At 44.7% G+C, this 22211-nt stretch overlaps 1 protein-coding gene across 2 annotated transcripts; it reads left to right on the forward strand.

Moving 5' to 3' along the window:
• Positions 1-1745: 1745 nt before the first annotated feature.
• atp2a2a (ATPase sarcoplasmic/endoplasmic reticulum Ca2+ transporting 2a) lies at positions 1746-22162 on the forward strand. 2 transcript variants are annotated; one of them, XM_056418017.1, is made up of 21 exons: positions 1747-2330; positions 3347-3364; positions 3454-3536; positions 6512-6616; positions 6797-6935; positions 13239-13319; positions 13722-13807; positions 13989-14453; positions 16167-16255; positions 16411-16513; positions 16917-17048; positions 17146-17265; positions 17361-17579; positions 17683-18018; positions 18165-18385; positions 18515-18717; positions 18813-18898; positions 19000-19133; positions 19246-19363; positions 19554-19674; positions 21489-22162. In XM_056418017.1, the coding sequence occupies exons 1-21, from the start codon at positions 2213-2215 to the stop codon at positions 21500-21502; spliced, it is 2991 nt and encodes a 996-aa protein (XP_056273992.1). In that variant the 5' UTR covers positions 1747-2212; the 3' UTR covers positions 21503-22162. The 2 variants fall into 2 exon arrangements, with proteins under 2 accessions (XP_056273990.1, XP_056273992.1); XM_056418015.1 differs by having other exon boundaries at positions 1746-2330; positions 19554-22162.
• Positions 22163-22211: the final 49 nt, after the last annotated feature.

Genomic DNA, 22211 nt, shown 5'->3' on the forward strand with positions numbered 1-22211 from the left:
TGTTGAATAACATAATTTCCCATCCATAATTTACTAATTATGATAAAGATGTATTCACATAGTTCAGTTTAAACAGTGCATAGTACAGTGAATACACACTACTAGCTAGTATATATGTATTCATGAATTTTAGTTCCCGTCTAGAAGTTTGATTACTTTTTAAAGTAAGTAACGTGGCACAAACGTCTGTCCACATAAACTCAGGGTTCAAGGGCTTCATATTGTTCCCAACAAATATCTTAATGGATGTTTCGGCCTCCCTCCCTTCCACAGACACTTAATCTGCTGTTGACAGCATCTATCCGTGGCTCTTGTGCCAAGCGGATCAAGTGTGCATTATAAAATGCTGCTTGATGTCCAACTGGTCAGTGCCACGTTATTATTTTTACAGCACCGTTTGCTTCTCGGGGCCATATTAAGACGTGTTAACAGATGATTCACGCCAATAAAACCTCTGACAAGTTCATGCCCTGGAGAACAATGTGGGTCTAAAGTTGACCGAGTGCCCTCACTCCTATTAGGCAAACCAGCTTCCTTTCGCCATGGTTATGCAGATGTGGTCGACATGTCACGCTGGCTTTATAGATAGTGCACAACAGTGAAGATTTATCTGGAGGCACTGGTTGGTTTAAAAACCTCCCGTAGTTGTGGTTCTTAACTACTGTAAATCCTTTGTGGATTTTGATCTGTTGCCAATCTTTCTGCTCTCTATTCTGAGCATGAAGTCATTCCTGCTAAAGGCAAACACGGGCCCCTAGTCAAGTGTAAATGAGTTAGTAAGACAATAAGACATGGGGGCCTCTGTAGTGGGAGGCCTGTAGTCTGGGGGACTTTGTAATGCAGTCTGTGACTCTTGCAAGTTGTAGTTTAACTGTGTGTGCAGCACTGTTATCTATGATATTAAAGAAATAAAACACGTGTTTGTTTGTGAATGAGTTAACGGTACAAACGGAAGCTGTGTCACACACATTTAGTAATATGTTAATTAACATGCCACAATAATAATAATAAAACACAGCTGATGGTGTTCATGTAGTGTAGTTAATGCTATGGTGCTTACATGTAAACTAACATGTATAACACATGTTATAGTCACATTACATTTTTATGTTAGGTTTATAAGGATGTTCTCATTCCATTAAGGGCGATTCTACTAAAATAATGATAATAATCTAACACTGTGAAACCGTAGATATTGTCAAAGATAATGTCATACCGTGAACATCTCAACCCCGTACAACACTAAATCAAATTTTTTTTAAAGATTGCAACGCCAACAATCACACCAACCGTGATATGTGTAAACATCGAACATCTGTTGCTTCTCGTGCCACTTGAACACTTTGCCCTACATTCAAATGATTTACTATTCACACGTAACTTTTCCGCGTGTACACTATGCGATGTGTGTCGTTTTAATTTGGAAAAATCCCATTGGGTATATCACACCAGTAGCAACTACATTGCCCTCGTCTCCTCGAAAAACACGTGCATGTAGACTATGCATCCTGGTTTGCATACAAGGGGACACCGCATGGTTTGAATGGGAAGCCATGCGCGAGACTTACGTATCCCTGCCCATGTTTTTCTATTCCGTGTTCTCCTTCCTGTGTGGGTTTTTTTCTTTCTTCTTCTTTCCTTTTTTTAAAAACGTCTCCTGTAGTTTGAACGCAGCTGACACCGTTCATCCAATGATATGAGTCCACATGCAGCGCAGGGAAGAGGGGCAGCAGAGAGGCAGCAGAGAGGCACTTCGATAAAGCCAGACTGTCAGCACGGTGTGGAGTCTCACAGAGCTGCTGCACGGAGAGAGACCGGGACCGGGTGAATGCAGTCCGCCGCACGAGACACTGCCGCCGCCGCCGCTCTCACCGGTTCTTTCGGAGATAAGAGGACGAGGGGAGTAATCTTCACCCAGACACCGAGGAGGACTTTAGCTCAACGCAACGTTTTTTCTTTCTTGTTCTTCTTCTTCTATTCAGTAGAATCCTAACTGCGCAGCGGGCGAAGGAAGGAGGGGAACACGTGAGACCGCCGCGAATAGCTAACGATAGCTATCCCCCCCCCCCTACCCGGGTGTGAGTTTGGAGCTCTTAGTTGGCAGAACTATTGAAGTAGTGCCGGGTTTTTAAAGAGCCCAGTTGGGGGAAACGTCGAGGCAGTGTTCCTGTGTGCGTAAAGCCGTGTGGGAAGGAGCCGGCTGTCCGCCGCCATGGATAACTCGCACACGAAGAGTGTGGAAGAAGTTTATAGTTATTTCTGCGTCAACGAGAGCACAGGACTCTCCCTGGAGGAGGTGAAGCGACTGAAGGAGAAATGGGGCCTAAACGGTACGACACTTTACACACTTTACACCGCTGCTGTGAATGAGACTATGTTGAAAAGAAAGAAGGGAGAAGAAGAAGAAAAATGTCTTGTCATTGTAACATGGATATAGGGTAAACGTCACCAACACCATCGGCCGGTCGGTGTTACCGGCCCCATAAAGGGCTTTGGCTGACGTCATCACCTGTGACCTCGAGGGTTTCCCGTCTTCCTCCGAATAAACCGAATCACTGCTTTTATAGGACATTATAACATTGTTGGGTGTTGTAACAGTGCGTCGCGGTATCAGTGTGACGTACTGTAGCATAACACTGTGGTAACATTGTGAAACTAACATTGTGGACCATATTTAAATAATGGGGACGTTGTTGCACACGGCGTCTGCAACACATCAGCCCGGGCTCACTGGAGTTATCCCTCAAATTAATCTCTGGTTCCAGATTTAAACTGCTGTTTTATATTAATGGGAGGTCATAGAGGGTACACTACCTCTCCCCCCCCCCCTTAAATGACTTTGACCTTTTCATTGATTGGCGTTTTGCGTGTTTATTGTATTCCCATTGTGTACAGATTAAGGGAGTGGACTATGCCACTGTTAGCAGTGTTAACCTTAAAGACCAACATAGCAATCTGTCAAAGAAGCATTTGATATTGCTTTTTCATATTAGTTACCTGACATCTTGTTTAGCGGTCTATGAATCCACATCCACTACATATTTATATGTATTCAATAACAACTCGTCTGTCTTGGATAGTAGGCCTATGTATTATATGATTGACTAAATCATAAAAATGTTAAGTGACACTGCAAACATTAGTTTGAGCTCCGAGCCAGGCATAGATTTGTCCGTCTGAGATTTGGCTCTTCAAGTTCTCAGAAACAGGAACTGCATGTCTCCAAATTGCAAAAAAATGAATGGAAAAATATATTTATACACAACTTACCCTCCTCTTTCTTTTCTTTTTCTGGTGCGTTTCCTGTGCGGCCCCTGGTTTGACTCTCACTTCTCGCCACACACAGAGTTACCAGCGGAGGAAGGTAAGCGCTACCGTCACAGATATTGTGACTGTCTTTTTGTGATAACTAGTTTCTGTGATGGATTATTATTTAAACTCTCTTTTCTGCAGGGAAATCTTTGTTGGCGCTCGTCCTCGAACAATTTGAAGATTTACTTGTTCGTATTCTCCTGCTGGCCGCATGTATATCTTTCGTAAGTATTTCACTACAGTTTTTAATTGTCTTTTTCAATGTGCTGCATTGTTATGTTTATATTCCTAATATTGCTCCTGTCTCTTTCACTCTAACCTGTAGAGAGAATCTAAAAAGTTAAGAGAATCTCGGGACAAGCCGACGCTTCCTACAAATAGCTTTCCCTTGCCACCTCGAGTGTGTTTATGTGAAGTCAAAATTGTAGACGGGATTATTTTTAAGCCCGTGTTGAATGGCAGTGGGTGATTTACGCCGTGCATGGTGCTGAAGTGTGAACGTCTTCGGTGTGTTTAACCCGGCTGGGGTTACACTCGCATATTAGAAAGCTGAACAGCTGAGAAGGCTCGTCACCCATCTGAGGAATGGTGACAACAGCAGTAACGGCATTGAGTTGCCATCACCATGTGCCTCGTAAGACATTTGAGTCGTCAAGCATGACTGCTGTGTAATGACTTACCCCAGGCTCCCTCGGGCCGCTGACCTTGAGTGCTAGACAGATAAATGTTTAATGGTGGCCATTATGAAATGGCATCATCAGCATGTCTCGGAGCCCTGTTCCAAAGCTAAATCAAACATACATTTTCACGTTGTCGTAGCTCTTTTTAGTGTTTTTATGTCATGTGGAAAGACGAGGCTTACTGTACAACCGGTTATTTATTTGGGCAAAGTTTGTTTCTCCAAATTCTTTTTATGAGTGCAAGCTATTATGGGATAAAAATAACCAAATAGGCACGTTCAAAACAATAATACATAAAAATAAATAATCTGTGAATGATTTATTACTGGAAGTCATCTTTGGTATTGCGCAATGCACGATTAATTTCTGGAGTATTACGTGTGTGTGTGTGTGTGTGTGTGTGTGTGTGTGTGTGTGTGTGTGTGTGTGTGTGTGTGTGTGTGTGTGTGTGTGTGTGTGTGTGTGTGTGTGTGTGTGTGTGTGTGTGTGTGTGTGTGTGTGTGTGTGTGTGTGTGTGTGTGTGTGTGTGTGTGAGATATATATATCTCTAACATGCAGAGTCCAGTCAGGTGATACAGAGGTGTCAGTGGCTGCTGTCTGACAGGGGAACAGAGCACCACTCAAGACCAAATTTGGGCCCTCACTCCTCAGTGGGAGGGCTCTTATCTGACAAACGCACACACCCGCCTCCGCATCGTTTATGATTTGAAGTGTTTCCTGTTTTGTTTTGAAGTCCCTGTCTCGTTTCCTGTTTCCCTGCGCTTCCTTCCCTGTGCTTGTCTGTTTCGTTCCTGATTGTTCCCAGCCACGCCCTGATTGTTTCCACCTGTGTCTCCACCTGTGTCTCGTTTCCCCAGTGTATTTAGCTTGTGTCTTTCTGCTTGTTCTGTGTCTGTTCGTTTTTGTTCCTGTCCGGTTCGTGTCTTTGTTCCTGCTAGATCATTAATAATAAATCCTGTGTTTTTTTTGAGAACTCTGCCTGCTGCGTTTGGGTCCAAACCTTGCCCCACACAACAGAATCGAATGAATCCCTCCCGAACTTTGATTTGTATTCAGTTTGACAGTCAATTAAACTCAAAACTTTTGTCAAACTGTCAAACTTCATTTCTGAACAAGTCAAGATAAAAGTTCTGTTTGCATGATTACATTTAGTGTTACGAGTTTGCTTCTTTTAAATGCATTAATTTATGAGGCCCTATACATGGCTTTCACCCATGAATCTTAGTGTGTATATGATATTTGAAACAATAAGCTGATTAGTTCATCGACAAAATATTGTAATTGCAAACTATTTTGATTATTTTGTTGTTCAACCCTCACCAACCAAAAATACTTATCAGTTTCTTGCACCATCTCCCATGTGAGGTTTGGTATTATTGTCAGGAGGCAACAACAGAAAAGTGAGATCAGTTTGGAAAATCCGTAAGCTTGCATTCTCCCTAATGGCCAACAGGGGGTGTCTCCTCTGGTTGTAAAGGAGAAAAACGAAATTCACGTTTTCATCAATACAGAATGATGTTCAGCAAATGTTGGTCCCATTTAGAGTGACATGGACCATAAAGCAGGAGATGCTTTAGGGTGGCTACCTTGTGATTGACAGATCACCACCACAGTGATGGGAGTGGTCGGCGTTGTCGTCTTACAACTTTTGCACTTTCAGTTAATTATAATCTTTTTGGTCACCTAAAAGTGTCTTCATCATTTAGTTGTACTTGGCTCAAACTTTCTCGTGTTTGAAAAAAATAAACAAGACGACGACGACCAAAATGGCGATCAAGGATTTAGAAGTGCGCAAACCAATGGATGACATCACACCGCCACATAAAAAACTCATTGATTATTTAATCTATAATGAACTTATATATTTATAATATAAATTTCGCTTTTAGGTAAGTCTGAGTAATGTACATCTCTTGGTGATGTTATGACATACAGAAGAGCACTATTATGCAGTGTGCTTCTGTATTAAATGGATATAAGAGTTACTCCTATCGTCATTTAAGTTAATGCTTTTGGCATCTGCCACATCCCTGGGTCTTACTGAGGGTGATTGCTTTATTACATTATATTCCATTAACTAATTCCCTATGATGCATTTTAGGGTGTTTTTCTCAGGAACAATGAACTAAATGAGACTCCAGGTCAGAATATTGTTTGTTATTTTTTGGCTGTAAGAGGTTCTAATATAAAGGAAATATGTCTAACTGTTAATCAGAGTTGCAACAGTCTTCTTGATGACTGACATCATAATTGTTGTAATTAAATGCCTTTGAAGAAGTTTAAATTCTAATTAAAAAGGGCTTGGCAGTTAAAAACAAAACGATAATTGAATTTAAACAATGACTAGAGTAAATGCACTGCTCGTAGACTAAAGTTCAGTGTGCAATTACTTTGGAACGTTTCCATCTATCAGAGGTGATGCTTCAGTTTTTCATCTGTTATGAACTTGTATCTACAATTGTGTCCCTTACTCTAATCATTGTTATCTAATTATTTTGTGAAATGTCTTTTTTTTTCAGGTCCTGGCCTGGTTCGAGGAGGGAGAGGAGACTGTCACAGCCTTCGTGGAGCCTTTTGTCATTCTACTCATTCTTATAGCCAATGCCATCGTCGGCGTGTGGCAGGTGAGACACTTTTAGGATCCGGGGAAGTCGCAGTATTTATATCGCACTACATCTTCCTTCATACCTCTGAAATGATTGCCTCAAAGGCAAATGCTCTCGAACCACGAACATGCATGTCTCGAACCACGAACATGCATGTCTTGGTTAAGAGAATCTCTGAAATATATTTTGCCTCCACAGGAACGTAATGCTGAGGATGCCATCGAGGCGCTGAAGGAGTATGAGCCTGAGATGGGGAAAGTGTACCGGCAGGACAAAAAAACTGTGCAGAGGATCAAGGCCAAAGACATCGTGCCTGGTGACATTGTTGAGATTGCTGGTAGGTTGAGCTTTTGGCTGTGTGTAAGCGCTCAGGGTGTTCTTTCTATAATTGTTATGTTATACTGTTGTATGTGTTGCTTAGACTCCTAGTGCATCGGATATCTAGCCAGGAGGCTCTATCATGTGAGCCTTGAAAGTCACAGAAAACTGGCAATTTAATGCCTCTGTAACTTCCATCAATATATCTATTTTTAAGTTTGTTTCCCTGTTGCTTTAAAAAAAAAACTTTTTTAATCTGGTGTTTATTAAAGTGATGCTGCTGTCGGGCTTTGCCTCGGGAAAAGCCGACTGCAGACGGAACAAATCAGTCCACGTATGGTCATGGATCACATTTAGCACAAGCTTGAGTTGAACCCCCCATTCCCATGTGCCACTGCAGAGGTGACTCACCCTGCAAGAGTGAGGTATTTTGAGATGCTCTTATTCACCCATTGTCTCAAAGGGTTGGGTGCATACCCGCGGCTCGTCCCAACTCTTCATGGAGCATGTGAACTAGACGCTGGAGTGATTCATGCTGTCGAGTTCCAGTCTCAGGACGTAAAGCTTTGATTGCTACCAGTGCCGCGTACCTCCGCAGCACACGCACATTTATACAAGTCTGCAGAGCAATGAACAGACGGATGTGAGGATTGCTGATGTCCTTAAAGCGCGAGTCTTATCTTCATACTCTGTTTAACCTGACGCTTTCTGTACATCGTGGTAGGTGCTATTTTTAGCAGTCATAGGCCGATTTCGATTTTGGAATGTTTTATTTATAGAGGCAGTGACAGTCGTGAATATGACAGGTGTCTGGTCCCACCCTGTGCACGCCCCACCCACTCTGGGGACCATTGCTACAGTAGGTGACGTGGGACAGTGTTCAGCAGGACTCCTGTGTAACCTTGACAAGGGCAAATGGAGGAGGAGCGTACTGGGAATTCAAATGTGTACATTTTCTACTGTCATACGACATACTGCATGATTTGGTTTAGGTTGACAGGACTAATCATGCCATTTTGATTTTGTGAAGCAGTGTAGAAAAGTCTGATTATTTGGTTTCGGTTTGAAGAGAAATCTGTGAGTCAGATGGCGCCCTCTTGCATATGAGAGACCTAGTTATTGAAACACTCTCGATGAAGGACGCTGGAGGCTTTGTTGTCAGCAGCCTGAGGCTTTTTTTAAAAATGCAGTATTTAGCTGAAGCTCCAACGTGACCTCTGCCATGCAGAGGACGAGTGCGATGACGCAGATGCTGGCTGCATGTCTTCTGGGCCGAGGTAGAGGACACTGAGAAAGCCCTCTGTGGCTGCCTCCGCCGTGAGAAGAATAGGATGCAGGCTGCAGGCAATCTGTGCTGCTCTGTCAGGGTGCCGCTGTGGGTTTTAAACGCCACCTCTACTCGCACGTCATCAATCATCAGTCGCACGCTCTCTGAAATAACTTTAATGTTGCGGAAATAACATTGTGTCATGCATTTCTTAGACTTCCCTGTGAACTAGATTATTTTATGCATGGTTTCATCATGGTGCTGGTGTTCCCTGTCCCGTTTAGTCCTCTGACTGCTCTTGTATGGCTGTCTTAACCCTTGTGTTGCCTTCGGGTCATTTTGACCCGATTCAATATTTAACCCTCCTGTCGCCTTCGGGTCAATTTGACCCGATTCAATGTTTAATGTCGGTGTTCTTTCGGGAGTCAACAAACAAACATAAAGTACCTCACACTTAAACTTGGAAAACAATATTAATTCTAATAATTTTCTGGAGATTTTAATAGCTGGGGTCATATTGACCTCAAGGGTAAAATATGTTAGTAAATATAAAGGTAACAGGAGGGTGAAACATTGAATCGGGTCAAATTGACCCGAAGGCAACACAAGGGTTAACTAAATCATACATGCATGTAAAAACTAACCACTGACTTGTTCCAGAAATTATTTCACTTACATGCAGGTCAGGGATTGTGCTTGAACAGATTGTATTCTGAAATCATCCAATGATCATCGTCGGTAATGATTAACTCCATTTATTTTTATTATAATGTAGATTTTCAGTATTTTTAGGATGATTAATCAAGTGCCCACAGCTAAAATCTGATAAAGGATTACCATGCCCCACTTCACTGACACTAGTGGTAACATGTGAGTTCACTCGCTCTTTCTCGTGGTTTTAAGTCCTCTTTATAACACAACACACACTGCTCGCTGCCAGCTTACAGTTTGGTGTCGAGGGCTTGCAAATTTGGCCGTTGGCCTTCTCCGAGCAGCAGAACTCAGTGGGTTTGTTCTCTGCTGCCTGTGAAGTTGTGGAGTCTGGTAGATCCGGGGGCTCGTGTGGGCAGTGGTACGGGGAGGGGGGATCTTTCATCTGCTCCTATTGTGCTTGAGAGAGATGACCTTATAGGGAAGCGCTTTGCAGATAACCGTCCCACCCCCACCATGTTCGATGCACAGCGACCCTGCCCATCAGCACCCGCACCCTCCACAAAGATTCCAGACACCATGGATAGTGATGTGGCATTTAATGTGGTCTGGCAAGCATCCATTGTCACAGGGGGACGTTTTTGGCAAATGTTCCTGACTTGTCAGCGAGACGAAAAGAAACCGGACTCATCTTGCCGAACAGGAAGGCTGGCTTTATAACAGCTTAAAACCTCATTTGTAGTCCTACAGAAGGGCACAGAGGTTTTTATTCGAGCCAAACTGTTTCCCTGGAAGGCGCAGAGCTCAGCTGGACAAGTATTCACGTCCGGTTTCGCATAAAAATATTGACCAAAGCGTTTGGTTTTCTCGGTCTATGTATCTGAAGGGTCACCTTTTGCACCAGGAAGTCTCCATTATTAAAGCTGGCTTCTAGTCTATTTAAAAGATTGTATTAACCATAGGTCATACTGTACTGACTGCTGGGAATCACTGCTGTACTGTGTGGTTAAAGATGGGATAGTGAGAGGTTGGACTTTAACCCCGGTAAGCCTTTAATGAGGGGTGACTACTGACTGTGTTGACCTGAAGACATGAAGAGGCGCTTTTAACCTGTTAACAAAGGAAATGATCTACACGGAAACTGATCACGGTTTCCACATTAACATTTTAGTGTCTTTCATGCAAGGACAAGTTGTTTTGTTTGATGATGCATGTTCTGCTCTCTCAATACCTTTTTTAAGAGGTTCATCGATGTAGATTTGAATTCAGATTACATTGTGTCACAGTTAATGTAAATGTAATTTCTGCCTGGCTCTACTAAAAAAACATGATTATTTTTGACAGGAAAAAAATAAATAATGTTTTCAGTGCTGGGACAAGTTGTTACTATGGCACCCAAAACAGTTGCATCCTACATGGAGGCCGAGCCTGCTGCTGCTTAAGATCCATAAACAACCAAGATAACGCAGAGATCTCAGGGAGTCGGTGTAGAGATGATATTTGCGTAAAGAAGATAATAGCTGAGGATCAACTCCCAACTCCAAGTCAGTTGACATGTTTTTGAATCCGTGACAACGTAACGACAGGAACATTATATTGGGTTTGTTTATCTTACCAGGCCGCTGCTAACTAAACATGACTTACTCTGCTCTTATTTGCTGATAAAATGATGTTTACCAAGTACAAACGGCAAAAAGGTTCCTGCCTTGAAAACCTTTTTCCCCCTCTGTAGTGTCCACCTATACATGCAAGTAAGTGTAAGACCGTATAGAAAGTGTAAGGTAGCACCCACGTAAACAAAACATCTGCCCAAACAAGATTGTCAGTTTTATTTCCTTGCAATCCATTTTCTTCCATTGATTGTGCTGAGTCATGGTAAGATAGTCGCTCTCATGAAACTGACTGCCAAAGGTAAGAAAGGGAAATCTTCCTTGAGCAGATAAAGAGTGAAACGTTGGTATTATACAGTTGTTGTTGTTTTTTAAAACTTACCCAGCTGGAAAAACTCTGCATAATTGTCCACGCGTAACCGTGGCCTGTGCGTTAATCGGTGAGGGCTGTATTGGAAAGCTGCTGGATCCTTCACCTGTTGACGGTTCAGAAATGGCCCACTCAACAAGTCAGGAGCCTTTTGTTCAGCTGCCATCAGCACATGGGTCCTCCTGGCTGGCCCGCCGCACCGCACGCCGTGCCCCGAACACACGGCAGAGGCAGGTGTCAAAGATAACCACTTCGGTGCAGTCACCGCCCGACCGCTGTTGAAAAGTTGTTTTTAAAAGGCAGCTCGAGACTCATCGGGTACAATGCATCACCGGCGAATCCAAGCTTTGCTCACTCTTATATTTGTGGACTCTATTACCTGTTGACAAGTACAAAGGTGAACATGCGGTCATGCCTGAGAAGATGCTTGGACTGCAACCAAGTAGGATGTTGACACAAAAGGACCGATGATATACACGCACTTCATCAGAGCAGAACTGCAGTTTAACACCGCCTCCCGACACTTCCAGTGTTTCACAGTGGCACCATCTCGGCAATCACGGGCTTCTTTCAAGGATAACCAATTGTCATCATGCTCCACGGGGTTCCACAACAAAATGCCGTTGCCGCCCGGTCGCTACACCGATAAAAACACAACAGACGACAACATCAGGAGACATGTAAATGACTTTTTAACATTTAAAACATCAAGGAAACACTGCATGTTAAGTTGGACTGGTTTGAGCACCAAGCATCAGTGTTGTGAAGGCAGAGTCCTCCTCCCTTGTCTTGATGGAGCCGGGTCTCTAAAGATGAGGGCACAACATTCCCTGACCTCCCGTTAGTCTGAATATTCCTGCAACCGGACATTAGCCAGGAGCAGACTGGATGGTGGGGTAGCCTTAGATCCAAGCTGTATTCATTTAGCTTCCATCTTGGCTCTTTCTTGGCTCAGCACTCCCTTAGAAGTTGTTTCAGAAATTATGACTTTGCACAGGAAGTGTTGCACAACCATCTGATTATAAAGCTTTGAAGCTTATATAAGGAAACGTTTATCTGTAATCCCTTCCTCTTCCAGGTATGGGATAATTTCTCAAAGTTGCATCAAAGATATATCCCACCAGAAAGTTAACTGTCTTAGTTTGTATGTTGAACTCACCCTGAGCCAGCAGCGCAACATCGATGAGCCCGGTTGCGTGACCTCCTTTAGAAGCGAGCGATCCATTGCATCCGTCGTTCCAGGTTCAGATGGTCAAAAGATGCATTTTAATCCTTCTCAGAAAAGCTGTCTGTCTTCCTGATCTGCCAATGCCTGCTGACGGATCAGAGTTCCCGGCTCCGCTGTGTTGACCATCATCCAGCTTCAGCTGCCATTATGCCACCATATTTAAACCTGGTCAGCACACCCCTCCCTTCTCTGAAGGTCATGAGGGGTTTTGTATTACGGTACGCGTCTCCCTCGAATGGTAGTCTGGATTTTGGTACATTTTGTCAAATCTCTTTACCGTGTGACCACTATGCATTGAGGACGCATTGCGATTCATTTACTTGGAACACATGTGGAGGTCGGCCGCACATAAAGCTTGACCGAGCCAGCCGTTCGATTAATTGAGCCAGTCTGTGTTGTTTTGATTTACTATTTTAATGTGTATTGAGGGAAGCATTTTAAACCCTGGTGTGAACAGAAGCACTTGCAGCTGTCCACATGTGATCAGATCACACATCGCATGTTAATGCCAGGCCTGAACAGGCCCGTGGATATTTGGCAGGCTTGTGTGGGTTCCTGGTTTCTTTTGTAACAGTCTGACATCGTTTAAATTTTTAACTAGGTAGGTCTATATGTAGAATACGCCCACAGAACTGTGCCATAGCCTGAGCCATTTCAGACAGTTTCCATTGCCTTTATGTACCATTATGCTGAACTGGGTCACCGCAATTCCAATGTACCCAAATTGGCCTTTTCCTTTGAGACGGGCCTTTTTATGGCTCACTGGTTCTTCATCTCCTCTTTTTTTTTTTTTTTTGTGGCTTTCTTTCCCTGCAGCGATGGCAACACAGCTCTGCTGCTTGGTGGTGGCAAAGCAACCTCCCTGTAATGAGCGTCAGTTTAGTTTACGCTAATGCTGAGTTACTGCCTGCAGAAAATAGACATCTCATCTGTTGACTCGTCATTCAGCCTACACACACACACCACTGGTGCAGTACCAGTGCTATATGGATGGGTGTTATTGGAGTGCTATTCATGTGGTGTAAAAAACAAACATTGAGCCATTGTTTATGATGCCATTATAATTTAACATGAACCTTCGGTTGCGCACTTAATTTCAAATCCTTATAAATATGCTTCTGCATGCTTCTCCTCCTCAGGCTTTTGTACTTTTTGTTTGTGTGTTTTCTTTAATTGCGGATGTATTTTTGTTACAGTTGGAGACAAGGTGCCTGCGGACATCCGTATCTGTTCAATCAAATCAACAACTCTGAGGGTGGACCAGTCCATTCTGACCGGTAAGACATGTTTGCTGATGATATCACATTCACAGCCGTAACATTATTTTTCTTCACCAATTTCTATCAATTCATTTCTCCTGATAACATGGGTATTATTACATTTAAATCTGCTTTCAAAATAAGAGCTCAAAGATGAACCTCATCCGAACTAAATGGATCAATCCTACACATGTTTGAAGAGCGTGACTAAAATGATTTGAGCTGGCTGCAGAGTGAGCCCAGAGGTGTATCATGACAAAGTGTCCAATTACATGTTTGCTTCTGTATTGAAACATCCATGAGCATTTTAAAAGATCAGTGACGCAGCATAAATGAGCCCTCTGCGTAAATAATCGGCTGTGCTTTGTTTCTACGATCATCTGCAGGGACAAATGTAAACCGATCTCTCTGTTTTTGTAGGTGAATCTGTCTCGGTCATCAAACACACGGACCCTGTGCCAGACCCTCGTGCTGTCAATCAGGACAAGAAGAACATGCTCTTCTCTGTAAGCTCAACTCTTATTCGTTAGTTATCACACATCCTGTTGACGCTCTTCAACTTCGTGTTTGTTCAGTTTCTGTTAAACTTCCTGGGAAAAACAAGTCACTCCTGCTGTTGCGTCAAGACGTCTGAGATGTTATCGGATGCACTTGAGCCAATATGTGTCCTGTTTGTTGTCCTTTCAGGGTACAAACATTGCAGCTGGGAAGGCCGTGGGAGTGGTCGTGGCCTCTGGCATTAACACAGAGATCGGTAAGATCCGCGACGAGATGGCGGCCACCGAGCAGGAGAAGACGCCCCTGCAGAAGAAGCTGGATGAGTTCGGCTCGCAGCTGTCCAAGGTCATCTCCCTCATCTGCATCGCCGTGTGGATCATCAACATCGGCCACTTTAGCGACCCCGTCCACGGAGGCTCCTGGATCCGCGGGGCCGTCTACTACTTCAAGATCGCTGTGGCGCTGGCCGTAGCCGCCATCCCCGAGGGTCTTCCCGCCGTCATCACCACCTGCCTGGCCCTGGGCACCCGCCGCATGGCCAAGAAGAACGCCATCGTCCGCAGCCTGCCGTCTGTGGAGACCCTGGGCTGCACCTCCGTCATCTGCTCTGACAAGACGGGAACCCTGACCACCAATCAGATGTCTGTCTCCAGGGTGAGACACACTTTTTCCTATTTGTTGGTTGCCTGGTGTTTGCTTAGGAGTACAGCAGTTGGAGGAGATGTGACTGCATACGTCACTTTCAACATGTTGGTCAATGAAAAGGCAAATACACTGTGCAAACGGAGAGAGTGAAGTGTTCCTTGTGATCAGGTATCCGGCTATTATACAAGAAGGCAACAAACTGTCTGCCGCTCCCCTGATCTACATTGAGCCGTCGGATGACTTGCGCTGCTGTTGCATAAGTGACCTTGCGTCACCAAGATGCAAAGCAGCCAGCCTGTAGGCCCTCTCTCTCTCTCTCTCTCTCTTAATTAATTCAAGTGTAATCCTTTTTTATGGCCAGATTTTTTGGCACAGCCTGAATTTGGCATTAATTTAATTGTTTTATTAAATCGTTGTTTAGGCTTCTGTGTTAGGGCCACGTGTTTTACTTTCATGATTAAATGCCTTGTGGTTGTGTAATAACTGCAGTTTTCAGTCATGTATAGTGCTCAGGGTTTGTACGGTCATGGAAAAACTGGAAAGGTAATTGGATTTGAAAATGGCAATTTCAGGCCTGGAAAAATGTTGGAAAATAAATAAAACCAGAAAGTCATAGTCTACATTTTTATTATAAAGTATAGTTGTTCAGTTAAAATCAACTGAGCAAAATGATACCACTTGAACAATACTTCAAGGTTCGGGCAGATGGGTTACGTTTTTCAGGTCATATTACCAGACAGCCATAGCCTGCCATTCATTTTTAGTAAGATTTTGACATGGAAATATATTTTTATTTGATCATATACACAAAGACGTTTCAGAGAAAAGAGAAAACATTTTCTCTGAGGATATGGTAGACACAAAGACCTTAAAGAGGGTCTCGAGAGCTGCAAAGCATTCTGGGATGGTTTCATATTTCCACGAAGTGCATATCTCCAACTCGGACATGTTTGCTTATGTAGTAGTTGGTATGTCATTTACACGGGCCGTGATTAAACCTGAAAGCAATTATTACTGTTACCTACTGTTACTTTTAGTACATTATGTGGTGTCGCATTCAGTATGCATTAAAAAAGAGACTTGCTACTTTATTATAATGTTGGACCTTGAACTTTGACCCTCTTGCTTATATATCTGCTGTGCAGAGGATTGTGGGTCAGAATAGCTAGAAAAGCGTGCTATGGATTGGGACATACACACTATTTCCGGGCATATGTAGTAGTATAGTTATCGGAACGCTAAGGGTTTACCCAAATGTCAAATCATCAGAGAAAACCAGCAGCAGATGTGTTGCTGCTGCTTTGTCATTGTCAATGTCATGATGGAACATTTCTCTCTCTGTGTGTGTGTGTGTGTGTGTGTCTTGCAGGAGGAGGCCTGGCACTGCGGCTTCTTCCTTTTGGGCACAGCGTCTCTCTTTACTCTCTCCCTGGCGCTCTCTTCTGTTTACTCCATGGCGAGAAACTAAACACCCTTTTCTCACATTAGGCAGCGGGCCACCGCGCCGGCCCTCACAGAAAGCTCTCTGTAACACTGCAGGCTGATCGGGGGTCTAAAGATATCTCACTCCTCAGGTCTGCCGGGGCTTTCTGTGGTTTCTGCTGCCACCTGCTGCGTCAGTAAAGAAACTGTCAGTCGACTCAAACACTGGCTCAATTTAAGTGGAGTCTGTTTAAAAAATCTCACATTTTCTTTTGTCCCACCTGCGCTCTTGTTCTCCAGATGTTCATTATCAACAAAGTCGAGGGCGACAGCTGTGCCCTGTCAGAGTTCACCATCACAGGCTCTACCTACGAACCGAAGGGAGAAGTGTGAGTACTTTACTGCTGACTCCATAACACAAACATCCAGGTGAAAGGAGCTGAAATAACTCAGTGATTGGCTTTAGTGTTCAAGGGAGTTATAGATGGGTATTTAAAAATATAGACTGCATGAGCGTGTAATAATACATTTGACTGGCCCTCAGGTACCAGGACGATAAACTAGTGAAAACCTCCCAGTTTGATGCCCTGGTTGAACTGGCTACCATCTGTGCCCTGTGCAACGACTCCTCTCTGGACTTCAACGAGGTTTGTACCCTGCCTGCATCGTGCTTTACGTGTCAGACATGTGTAGAGTGTGAAATTGTCCCGTAAGTACTAAATGGAGCGCAACTCAAACGCAGAGCTCCAGTAAAGCAGGCTGCACTCTCCATCTTTATTGATCTCTATTTATATTTCTATACATACACATACAGGTGTTGAAGTAACATGTATCTACCTGAAGATAGACAGCCCTTTTTGTGGTATACTTTAAAAGCGTATCATTAACAGATGTGCTGTACCAAAACATATTTTTAAACTGCTGGTGAGTTTCATTGTTTTCCTTCTGTATCTCTGGGTTGGAGGGAAATGAGCTCTACGTGTGAACTTTAAATCTACCCGCCGGTGTTTACGGATAAAATATGAACTTGAATGTTTGTCGTGCGTTCAGGCGAAGGGTGTGTACGAGAAAGTCGGCGAAGCCACAGAGACGGCGCTCACTTGTTTGGTGGAGAAGATGAACGTTTTCAACACCGAGGTTCACAACCTGTCCAAGGTTGACCGAGCCAACGCCTGCAACTGTGTGAGTGACACCAGCTCCGATCGGCACCATTGCTGGTTTCCACTGCTCCCACTCGGCAGCTTTTTCTCACTCGTTTGTCCTTCTTCTGGCTGAGCAGGTGATCAAGCAGCTGATGAAGAAGGAGTTCACCCTGGAGTTCTCCAGAGACAGGAAGTCCATGTCTGTCTACTGCACCCCCAACAAGTCTCACTCTTCCATTGGCAAGATGTTCATCAAGGTACACTGAAGGAAACATGTGCCTTCTCCTGGGTTTTTTGCTTTTGATGTCTTCTACCGTGATGTGAATACTTTATTCCTCCGCTCTACCGACAGGGGGCCCCGGAGGGAGTTATTGATCGGTGCACTCACGTCAGAGTTGGTAACAGCAAAGTTCCCCTCACCAAAAGCATCAAAGAAAAGATCCTGTCTGTGATCCGTGATTACGGGACAGGTCTGGACACCCTGAGGTGCCTGGCTCTGGCCACGCGGGACAGCCCGCCCAAAGTGGAGGACATGATACTGACCGACGCTGCCAAATTCTCGTCGTACGAGGTGAGTTACTTTCATCTGACTTTGTGTACAGTTGTTTGGATGTTTTAATAGACTTGGTACCAAACATTCAGTCTCGTCTCTGTCTCTCTCTCTCTCTGTCCAGTCCGACTTGACCTTTGTCGCTTGCGTCGGCATGCTGGACCCTCCCAGACAGGAGGTGGCAGCCTCCATCAAGCTGTGCCGCCAGGCCGGCATCCGCGTCATCATGATCACAGGAGACAACAAGGGCACGGCGGTGGCGATCTGCCGCCGCATCGGCATCCTGAGCGAGGACGACGACGTCGACCGGATGGCCTACACCGGCCGGGAGTTTGACGATCTGTCGCCCGACGCTCAGCGCGACGTCGTGACACGCGCTTGCTGTTACGCCCGCGTCGAGCCGTCCCACAAGTCCAAGATTATCGAGTTCCTGCAAGGACTCGGCGAGATCACCGCCATGGTATGAACTCTGTCACGTTTCTTCCTGATCAGCAGTGTCTCACATCCATAGTAACGTGGGTATCCTTGTGTTGGCCTCTGCGAATTGTTTTGATGTTCTTGTTTTCCTAATTACTCCTCTGGAACAAACACACCATTTCTCCACAGACGGGTGATGGAGTGAACGATGCCCCCGCCTTGAAGAAGGCGGAGATCGGCATCGCCATGGGCTCTGGCACCGCCGTGGCCAAGTCCGCCTCCGAGATGGTCCTCGCCGATGACAACTTCTCCTCCATCGTGGCCGCCGTTGAAGAAGGGAGAGCTATTTACAATAACATGAAGCAGTTCATCAGATACCTCATCTCCTCCAACGTCGGGGAGGTCGTGTGGTGAGTCCTCAGACGATCGTATTTACTTTTTACCGTTCAGGAGGATGGATTATAATCGATTGATGGGATCATTCGTGTCCGACATGCAGCGCCGATGGTTAGACTAACCGGAGTTATTCCTCCTGACAGCATCTTCCTCACTGCGGCGCTGGGCTTCCCCGAGGCTCTGATCCCGGTCCAGCTGCTCTGGGTCAACCTGGTGACCGACGGGCTCCCTGCCACCGCCCTGGGCTTCAACCCCCCAGACCTGGACATCATGAAGAAGCCTCCTCGTAACGCCAAGGAGCCCCTTATCTCTGGCTGGCTCTTCTTCAGATACTTGGCTATTGGATGTGAGTTGATGATTAAAAGGATAATGTGCGTCCCCTCGGCCTCATGCAGTTGTTGGTGAACTGCTCATGCTGATGTTTGGTGTGTTTGCTCTCAGGCTATGTGGGCGCAGCCACAGTGGGAGCTGCTACCTGGTGGTTCACCGTCTCTGAAGATGGACCTCATGTCAGTCTGTATCAGCTGGTGAGTCGGCCCGTCTGAGTGCTCATCCTTCAGCTGCCCTCCGCTCTGTTCCTCCCCCTCCTCCTCCTCCTCCTCACAGCCGTGCCTCTTCCTCCCTGCAGAGGCACTTCCTCCAGTGCGGCCCAAACAACCCAGACTTTGAGGGCCTGGACTGCCGCGTGTTCGAGTCGCCCTACCCGATGACCATGGCCCTGTCCGTGCTCGTCACCATCGAGATGTGCAACGCTCTCAACAGGTAAAGACATTTCTCTCAGAAAGACTGAAGACCCGTTGCAGTTAGGAGAAGGAAGGAAAGAAGGGAAAGCTGTTAACGTGAATGACCGTCCGTGTCTTCTCTTCTGGTCCAGTCTGTCGGAGAACCAGTCCCTCCTGCGGATGCCTCCATGGGAAAACGTTTGGCTCTTGGGAGCCATCTGCCTCTCCATGTCCCTCCACTTCCTCATCCTCTATGTGGAGCCTCTGCCTGTAAGTTTTGCAACGCCAGTTAATTAAATGACGACTTCTCAGAATGGAGCTGCTTTAAGGTCCAGTCAGCCACTGCAAACGAATGTTCTTTGAGGAATAGTTCAACGTTTCTTGCCAAGAGATGAGAGGATGGTTTTCTGTAAGAAGCTGGTTGATGTAACATTGTGAACGTTGTCCGGCTCCCTCCCAGGTCATCTTCCAAATCACCCCTCTGGACACGACCCAGTGGATGATGGTGCTGAAGATCTCCCTGCCCGTCATCCTGCTGGACGAGCTGCTAAAGTTTATTGCCAGGAACTACTTGGACTTTGGTAAACAGCTGGAGAAGCCGGCCAGCAAAGGCTGCTCTCTGTTCGCATGTGCCGAGGGCATCTCCTGGCCCTTCGTGGCCATCTCCCTGCCCCTGCTGCTGTGGATCTACAGCACCGACACTAACGTGTCCGCCATGTTGTGGCCCTGACTGACTCCACTCCACTCCCCCCCCTGTGCACCAGTGTGAAGTGGACATTAACACACACATCTAACACAGTTACATTCACTCAGAATAACTTGCAGTCGACACGAACGGGGTGGGGTGGGGGGGGGTTTAGTCATATTTTAATGACTTTGACCAACATTCTGTGTTTTATTTTACCATCACGATTTTCTCTCCTTTTTGATCTTGTTTTGAACACTTAGCGATGCCCACCGCGTCGGAGCTGAGTTTGAGCTGTACAGAGAATTTACACTATTTTATGATAATAAATATTTTGTAATTTTTGGGAGGGGCTTTGGGGACAAGAATGCAGGGTGTAAATGGATGTAATTCTGAGGAACCGTATAGTACAATACTAATTTTTTGGGGGGAAGACTTGAATATATTTGCCCTGGCGTGAATCTCTGTGGTAATTTTGGAGCTCCATGCGTCGTCATTATTTTCTGCATTAGGCAGAGCACAGCTACCTCAATGCTGTTGATATGATTATTATTAATACCCATTTGTCTTAACAACCATTTCCTAGATTATCAGTTGAGGTAAGCATCAATTTTGTTTTGCAGTAGAACCGAAGTCCTCACACACACACACGCGTGCTAATGGTTTCTTTTAAAGTATATATTTCTTTTCTGTTATTGGAGGGAAGCGAGGACAAAGACATGTTACCAGATTGATTCAGAGACATTTTTGATAGTGTTGTTAAAGTTGTTTACTTGATTTTTAATTTGATAGGTTTTTGGAGATTCTGTCTGTTTTCAGTCTTAATTTTTCATCTTAATTACAGTTATCTTCATAATGTATGTATAATGTGCACATACTGTACTTGAAAAAGGCACCAAGAAGCTGTTAGTCTTATCAACTGAGCACAACATGGACGACCGGTCATTGGAAGAGTCTGTATATCTGTACAGACCACACAAAGTAGAATCTCTGTATAGATTTTGTTGTTGTTGTTGTCGTCCCGATGCTCCATACATTTACACTAGTTTACTTAAGCGTGGTCGAAGCCTTTCTGCATGCCTGCTCCGATACTCCCAGGCCCGTGTGTGCGTAGCGCTAACTGTTGTTTCTTCCAATGCCTTCCGCCCGCTAACCTGCAGAGTGAGTACGCCGCGCGCCTGCATGCCGCCCATCCTGTTGTCTGTCGCCGCTCGTGGGAAAGACGGCTCCTCGTATGTTTTTGATAGAACTAGCAGTTTTTTTGTTTTATACTCTTTGATGGTACAAAAAGAGGAAACATGTAGGTGTTTGAGTTTGTTTAAAAAAATAAAAAAAAGCCTTCAGTGTCACCAAGTGCCAGGTACACACGGGGTAGATAGAAGTCTTTTTTGCATTGTGAATTGACGGTGCCGCCGGCGCCGCTCGGTTCTGAATGGCCGCAGCATGTTTGGCAAAGACGCTCCGACACCATGACAGGACGTGGTGGTGGTGTTTTATTATTTATACATGTCTTGTCTTTTTTTTATTGCATTTGTCGTTTGATTTAATCTTCTGCTTGCCCATAGCATGGCTTTTAATATATTTGCTCTTTTTATTAAAATAAGTATTGATGGATTTAAATTATTTGCTGCTCCAATGTTTCTTTACTGTGATTAATATCTTTGTGTCCACTGATTTGATTCTTCCTCTCTCTCTTCTTTTTCTTTGCAGCAAAGGCCACATAAGTCCGCCTCTTCTCTAGATTCCTTGCAGAAACTTTTGTTTTGTTTATTGTGCATGTGTTTTCGGGCAGCATATCTTTCAAGAGCTGCATGTCAGTGAGAAAAAATTAAGACAGAGGCTCAAAGTTCACACACCACTTTTTTTTTAGACTATCCATGAACAAATGTCTGATTTAAAAACTTGCCCATCCCACATCATGAGACTTCCCATCTCCTGCATGCAGCCTTAGATAATAATACTCCCCACGCCTTCCCTTTAGACGAAGCTGAGTACCGTGTACAGGAACGTGTACAATATTCCATGGTGCATGTCCTCTGAATCGGCCATCTGTTTGACCAGACTTGTGTATTAGATGATGTATAGTATTATTAATAGAATAGACATTCGTCAGATGGTACAAATGTTAAATAAGCTCAACAGTTCATCTTTCCTAAGGAAATACTTTTATGGAATATATAAAAACTAAACCGCCTTTTTTGCTTAGCGCCGAGAGGTGCACCGTGTTTGAAGCAGCTCTTGCCGTGGCTGGGAAGGCGGCCGTGAGAGCGGCAGGCAGTCGCTCCACTGGCATCGTTTATTTTGCCAAAACTGCTGTACTTTATTTTCCCAGATGATTGTACACATGAACTTTGGTTTTAGGTCAATAAAACTACCATACATGAGTTTGTGCTGTTGGTCCTGGTGTCATTGGGATTAATTTCAACAATATAA

The sequence above is a fragment of the Pseudoliparis swirei genome, chromosome 7 (assembly GCF_029220125.1).
Source record: "Pseudoliparis swirei isolate HS2019 ecotype Mariana Trench chromosome 7, NWPU_hadal_v1, whole genome shotgun sequence".
Lineage (NCBI taxonomy): Eukaryota > Metazoa > Chordata > Actinopteri > Perciformes > Liparidae > Pseudoliparis > Pseudoliparis swirei.

Coding starts and splice junctions, on each gene's coding strand:
- atp2a2a (XM_056418015.1), top strand. CDS start 2,213: ATGGATAACTCGCACACGAAGAGTGTGGAAGAAGTTTATAGTTATTTC. Junction 13,320..13,721: donor GGACCAGTCCATTCTGACCG/GTAAGACATGTT, acceptor CTGTTTTTGTAG/GTGAATCTGTCTCGGTCATC. Junction 17,049..17,145: donor GAGCCAACGCCTGCAACTGT/GTGAGTGACACC, acceptor CTGGCTGAGCAG/GTGATCAAGCAGCTGATGAA.